We start from the raw sequence: 6920 nt of genomic DNA on the forward strand, positions 1-6920 counted from the left end.
TTGTAGATGATGAAGAGGAGAAACCAGCCGGTAATCACATTTTTGTGCTAACCGCTTCATGCAACGGTAAGTATCTATTAACATCTAAGAAAAGTGGTACCAGAGTTTTCTAAATTAAGAATCAAGATTACCTCTCCATATTATAGATCGCAAGATCGCCATCAAAAAATGTAGAAGAACCATGAAAGTCAACACTAGATAACTAAAAATCTTCATAAGAAAGTTAGTGTTATCATCGGTGAGGTGTAGTGCACAGTCTTTCAAACATGTGGCTTGGAGGTTTGCACATTGGTTGAAAGTGAACACAAATAGGTCCTTTAAAGATGCTACAAGGGAAGGATGCGGAGCTATTTTTAGGGATGCAGATAATTTGCTTGTACTTTTTCAGCCAGAGTTGACGTTCCTAGTACCATGGATGCTAATGTGCTCGCTGTTATTGAGGCCATTCAAGTGGCTTGGGTTAGGCGTTGGATTCAATGCTTGTATTACATTATTTTCAAGACCCATGTGTTATTCCTTGGAGACTTAGAACTCAGCAGCATAATTGTTTGCTTCAAGCTAGTCAACTTACTTTTCATGTCTCACATATATCTAGAAACGGCAACGGTGTTGCAGATAACCTAACAAACTAGAGAGCTTTGAATGATGGATTTGTCTAGTGGGCTTCCCTTCTTTCGTTCATCAATACTCAATTTAGTCATGATTTTAATTCATGTGATAGTTATCACTTCTCTTAGAGTTTCTTCATTTTGTTTGAGCAATGGTGTAGCAGATCATCTTGTGCACCTTGCTAGGTTCTTTTTGTCTACTATTTACTGTATTTATTTTTATGTAGCTCGGGGTTTAGGTTTTATGTCCTCCCAATGTAAAGCTTTACTTTAACAATTGGAACCGGACGTGGGGTTGAGTCTTCTAGTTTGGTTGGATTTCAAACCTTTTTTTTGTTTTTAATTAAAAAAAAAACAAACAAAAAAAACAAAAACTAAGCAATAGATCATGGCTCACCAACATTATTTCATTTTGTCTCTCTTTCTAAAAAGGAAATTTTGCAAGATTGTACATTTGTAGATGAATATTGTGTTGCGTGCAAGTTTTTCGTGTTACTAAGTAAATGAAAATCTAATTCATTGAACTTTGCGTAGCAAATAATTGCAGCACTGGTTTTTCATGCTAACGTACATGAATGACTTGTTCGTTATTAAAATGCAATTTTTTAGTGTGACATATAGCAACCCTTATATAATTGCATAAGTTTAATGGAAATACTTATGTCTATAGATCATGTCAAAGTATCAAGCTTTACTCACTAGTACAAAAAGTTAATCACACAACACTAATCACACAACGGAACACAAATCATCTGTTGTGTGTTGAAGTCAGTTTAATCATACAACGGTGCTGGTTGAATTCTGTTGTGTGAATGCCAACAAAGTGATAACTTTTTTATAGGAACTACATTGCACAACGGAAATTAAGCATGGTCCGTCGTCTGAGCCTTAAAAATTTAGCGGCAGATTTCCCTCCACTTCGGAGTTTTGGTTGGATGTTGAAAAGCTGAAATTTGGGCTACTAGGACAACGGGTTTTATTATTGCCGTTGTGTGATTGAAAAACTAAGCACCAAAGTTGAAGGATGCTTGCTTGAATGTCTTCACCGAGATAGGGCTAGTGCAAGCTACAACAATCATACAACAGATTTAAGATTTTCTGTTGTGTGAACATGCAACTGGCGGTAACATTTTAACCAAAAATGTTGAAGGCGCCATGTTTCCCTCCATGATTTTACATTTTATACATTCAGACGACAGTGAGATATATTTCTGTTGTGTGAATAACTTAAGAAAATTTTTAGCTAGGTTTTGATTCCCACATCGTGTCTAAAAGAAAGAAAGAACCAAAAACACTCAGCTCTCTCTCGACTACATCGACACTCAGCTCTCTCATTTCTATCTCACTCACTTCGCCCAATTGTCACACACTCCCTCTTCCTCGAAACCGTAGCTCTCTCCTCCTTCCTCTCCCGCCCTCTTTCCATGGCCACCATCGCCTTCCTCTGCGCTCACTCCGGCTACTATCTCTTTCTCATTAACCACCTCCACCCCCTCGCCGACGCTATCGCCTCCACCCGCAAGCTCTCTCTCTCTCTCTCTCTCTCTCTCTCTCTCTCTCTCTCGAGCTCTCTAAGACCTCAGAAGATTTCAATCAGGCAAAGCACCCTCTACAACATGTTTTGATCTGAATTAATCGCGTTAATGGTGAGTTACTGTGACTGAATTCTTTGTTTTCTATTTGGGTCCTGAGAATTTTGGGGGTTTTCAATTTTAGGGTTTTAATTATAGATGGGTGGAGATTTGGGGATACCTGTGTTCCCTGAAGAAGACTGGGAGCTCAATACAATCACATGATAAAATGGGTAAGCTTAGAAGATAGAAGCCTTCGCTCTCTTCGTCTTCCCCCTCAACCCTTACTTCAGATCCATTCCCCGGAAGAATTGTCTCCCACAGCTCCAGCATCTGGTTTTGGGGTTAAGGTTCTTCTGGTTTTGGGGTTTTTTTGGTTTGGACGACTTGGGTTTTTTCATAGTCAGATAAATCTTCGTACTAGCTCTTTTGATTTACAAAGCCTTTTATGAATTTTTTTTTTAATTTTTAATTTTTTTATGATTTTCGATTCAATTACCAGGTATTGCATTGGAGGAATAAGGTGCTGGAAGGCATCTGCAGCAGAACTGTCTGATTTTGGGTGTTTTACGATAATGGCTTGTGGTGTCATTCTTTTGGAGCAAACAGGTTAGGAAAGCCTTCTATGTGCTTTTTTCAAAAATATTCATGAAGCATCTAACTAAAGCCAGTTTGCCGGGATTATTAGAATGTGATCCCAATTCCCATCAATTAGAACAAGAGTCGGATCACTATACTAACTGGTCTTTTTATCTATTCATTGGGTTGTTTCAGATATCAGCTTAATATATCACATGATTCGTGGTTAAGGAACACTCAAATTGTATGTGGTGTACAATGTGTTGGAGGTAATTGAGATTTTGAACCTATAATCCAATTTATGTTATACCCTTGTTGAATTCTTTTTCCTCTTCAGAAATATATAAATATGTATACTTTACCCTTTTAGAAGGCAGATTTGGTGAATTTTCTGTTTAATGTGGGTTGTGATTTTGCAGATTTGGTTGTGGTGAGTGCCGGAGATGATAAGAAGATATCGTTGTGGCATAAGAATGGGCAGAGCTTGGGGACTATTCCGGTGGCCTGGACGGACAGTGGTGACAACATTGAGGTAATTTTGTTTTGTAACTGAGATGGGATGCAAGAAAATTTCTCGTGTTAGGATATTTCTCTTCGAGTTGGAAATCATTTCCCCTCTTGACATTGTGGGACTTGTTGTCTTTCTTTCCTGGATTGTGTAATGGTGTGTTGATTACTTCTTGCTACTTGTCGATTTTGCAGGAGACGGGGGAATGGAATGAGATTGAAGTTAACATGGTGTGATTTATCGTCCTTTTTTTTACTTTACTGGTTATCATTTCTGCCTTATTAGACCTAGGGACGGTAATAGTTGAAAAGAAAAGAAAAATAAACAACTACATTACATTCCCACTAATTTGCTGTCTCTAATCTTCTGTTTTGAATTATGATTGGTTTCTCTTCTCCTTTTTCTTTTTTCTTCAAACTCCCAGATTTCTTGGTTCAAGCAGCACTCCGCACCAACTGCTGGTATCAGTTTCTCACCATCTAATTACAAGGGGGAATAAGTAATGAACGTAAGAATATCTTTGATTTATTAGAAAATTTATTGCCTTATGTAGCATATAAAGAGGCTCTTTTATGAATAATAGTAAAAAGGGTGATGGAACTCATCAGTAGAAGCCATTTCAGGAGTTTATCATGCTGGCTTTGTTCTGCCATACTAGATTTTTATAGTTCACTCAGTGACAATACTTGTACAGGGAGGAACCTCAGAACTGCAGAAGGCCCCTAAACAAGATGTGAGCAGGGAATTCCTTTACGTTTAAGATTTTCAATTTACTTTAGAAGAGACTCTTGATTCCTTTCAGAAATCGGTATGCGAAGACATGAGGAACCTTCATATAGAAATTTTAAGACAATTCCACATGCAAGCGGTATGCATCTGCTATGCTCTTGTTGTCCCCTTTTTGTTTTCATTTTTCTCATTCATTTTCTGGAACCATTACACAGATGGAAATGTCAACTGTGACGAGTAAAATTCTAGCAAACCAACCTGAGGTCCGGAAGAAGTTAATCTCTCTGGAAAGAAAACCAGCAGCTTCTGCAATTTTTTTAGCACTGGTGAAGATTGTATTCATTTTTGAAGAGCGTTTCGAAGGAATCATCCATCTTTCGAGCTCCTTGACTCGCTCAAGTTTTTTACTTTCAGTAACAAAATATGCTCACCCAGTATATCTCTAACTGTCTCTGATCTCAACTCAACCCACACCTTTCATGTTCTGAGAAGCTTTTTAGTTTTTGCTACTGTGTGAATGAACAGAATCCAAGTCAAGATGAGCATTGACTTTGGCTCTTTCTTGGATATATAGACTAGTTGATGGAAAAACCAAGTGGAATCTTCTTTGGCGTTTTAGTTTGGTGGTTTTGGTGATGTACTGACTACTGATGTGTGTGTGTGTGTGTGTGTGTGTGTGTGTGTGTGTTTGGGTTAATTAGATGGGTGGAAAAGCTGTTGGGTTCAGTCCGACTGGAAAAGAAGTGAAGGTAAAGCAGGTTACTTTAAACACGCTGCTGAAAGTGGCACGGAGACCCAGATGATAAAGGTATGCTTCATATTCCCGTCCTAATTATACTCCATACTAAAGAATTACTTGTCTTTTTCATAAGTTGATGAATTTATTCCTAATTATATGCCATACTAAAGAATTACTTGTCTTTTTCATAAGTTGATGAATTTATTCACTCTTGTGTTGTAAAGTCTTGCACTTTTTGTGTTGCAAAGTAAATGAACTCATCATCTGCTGTTCATCGTACATTCAACTTTTCATTAATCTAACCCATGGCTTGAAAAAAATGGAGTCTTATTGTTAGTCCATTGGCTAGAATAAGTATTTGTATGAATTTGTTGATGTTTCATCTCGTTATAATGAAATTTCTGAAAGAAAGTTTGTGAAAAGTAAACGTCCTGTTTCTTACAAAGTAAGAGTTTCTGTTAGACAGATGCTTTGATTTTTATGGCTTCATTTGTTGGGTGAACTACCGATGGTTTTATTCTTCTGATGAAATGCAGAGGTATTAACATTTGACAGTCGAAAGGAAGTAAAGTTTTGGCTTCATGATTGTGTATCTGAAATTGCAGGAATTCAGACATCTAGTGATGCCAAACATTTTGCCATATCTGCAAAGATACCGGAGTTCTCTAACAAGAACAGAACCTTGGTCCTCCAATATTCTGTAAGGTTTGAGCAGGAAATTGAATGCGGTGGGGGTTACATAAAGCTTATGTCTGGATTTGTTAATCAGAAGAAATTCAGTGGGGATACTCCTTACAAACATGCCATCGCTGAACTCGTTTTTCGCCTGAACAACCCCCTCCTCTTTCTTCCTCGTTCTGTCAATTATACTTTCTCAGGTATGTCTTCCTTAATTAAACAATCTATATGTTCAGTAACAATTCTAATTATTGAACTTGAATGGTATATGGTTTTATATAGATAGGTTAGGATTGTGTAGAAACTTTCATTATGTTCAAATCTGGAAAATCAGAATAGTTAGCATGTCAAATCCACTTCAGCAGATGGGGAAGGCCCCTATGATTGAATCTGAACTGTGTTCTACCTCCCACCCAGAAATCCTGAGAGAATGAACAACAAATCTGATTTTAGTGTCAGTACGTCCCAAGCTTGCTTCCATGTGCTTGTTGCTAACTAGATTTGTAAGTACAGAATGGGTAAAAAAAGAAGAAGGAGAAATCATGCCTTCTGGTATGTATATGTATGTATATGCACACACACACACACACACACACACACACACACATATAATGACTGTTTTTTGGGTTTAGAGAGAGAGAGAGACTGAGATTGAGAGAGTCTTTTAGAGTAAGGGCAGAGATCAGATTACTATATGCATTAAACGAAATGAATATTCCTTCTTTTTCTCTTTCTAATTCTGACTCTTTATGTGAACTTTACAGGTATACAGAATTTGCTGGGGCAGTTCCTACTAGACCTGCACAGGACAGTCAGGACTTGGCATTTTCAGTTTCAAGGTTTATACAAAATGGTGGTTCTTTTGCCAACTACTACATGGTACTTATTCTCCTCCTCTACATTTCACAACTAATTTTATCTTTGCTGATGTTGGTAAAATTATGTTATTTAACCATCTTTTATTCTGATTTTGTTACAGTACCATGGAGGAACGAATTTTGGCCGAACTGCTAATATGGTATGCAATCTGGCAGAAAGAGTGATCCCAGGAATTGAGTTGGTGCGGTTAGCATCATGGTGTTTGCAGTATGAACCTCGTGAGAGGCCAAATGCCAAGTCTCTTGTGATTGCCCTTGTTCTTCTTCAAAAGGAAACTTCGTTGAAGCGTAAAGATATTATATCAGCTTTTGTTTCATGTATAGGTAGTTAGGAATGATTTCTTGTTTGGTACATTATCTATCTTGAATGTATGGATGTTTGAAAAATGATGATTGAATGATATGGATTAGAGTACTGTTTATGTGTTAATTACTATCTAATATTCAGTCATGCAACTCTTTAATGCAAAACCATGTGTTGTATGATGATAAAAGAGTTCAAAATTTAGGCTTCTCCTACAACAGTCACTGGTTGGTACCCAATTGATTACAATATTCACACAACGGATAATCAAATATAGTTGTTGTGTGAACTAACAACCAACAACAAAAGAAAACAAAATTCTGCTG

General features: G+C 37.3%; 1 protein-coding gene across 1 annotated transcript; it reads left to right on the plus strand.

Annotated features, from left to right (window-relative positions):
- The first annotated feature begins 4697 nt into the window (after positions 1–4697).
- On the plus strand, positions 4698–6640 carry LOC112190242. Its single transcript, XM_024329668.2, has 4 exons — positions 4698–4803; positions 5340–5612; positions 6177–6291; positions 6392–6640. Exons 2-4 carry the CDS (start codon positions 5483–5485, stop codon positions 6453–6455), a joined length of 309 nt encoding a protein of 102 aa, XP_024185436.1. The 5' UTR covers positions 4698–4803; positions 5340–5482; the 3' UTR covers positions 6456–6640.
- The last annotated feature ends 280 nt before the right edge of the window (positions 6641–6920 follow it).

The sequence above is a fragment of the Rosa chinensis genome, chromosome 2, assembly GCF_002994745.2.
Source record: "Rosa chinensis cultivar Old Blush chromosome 2, RchiOBHm-V2, whole genome shotgun sequence".
Taxonomy (NCBI): Eukaryota; Viridiplantae; Streptophyta; class Magnoliopsida; order Rosales; family Rosaceae; genus Rosa; species Rosa chinensis.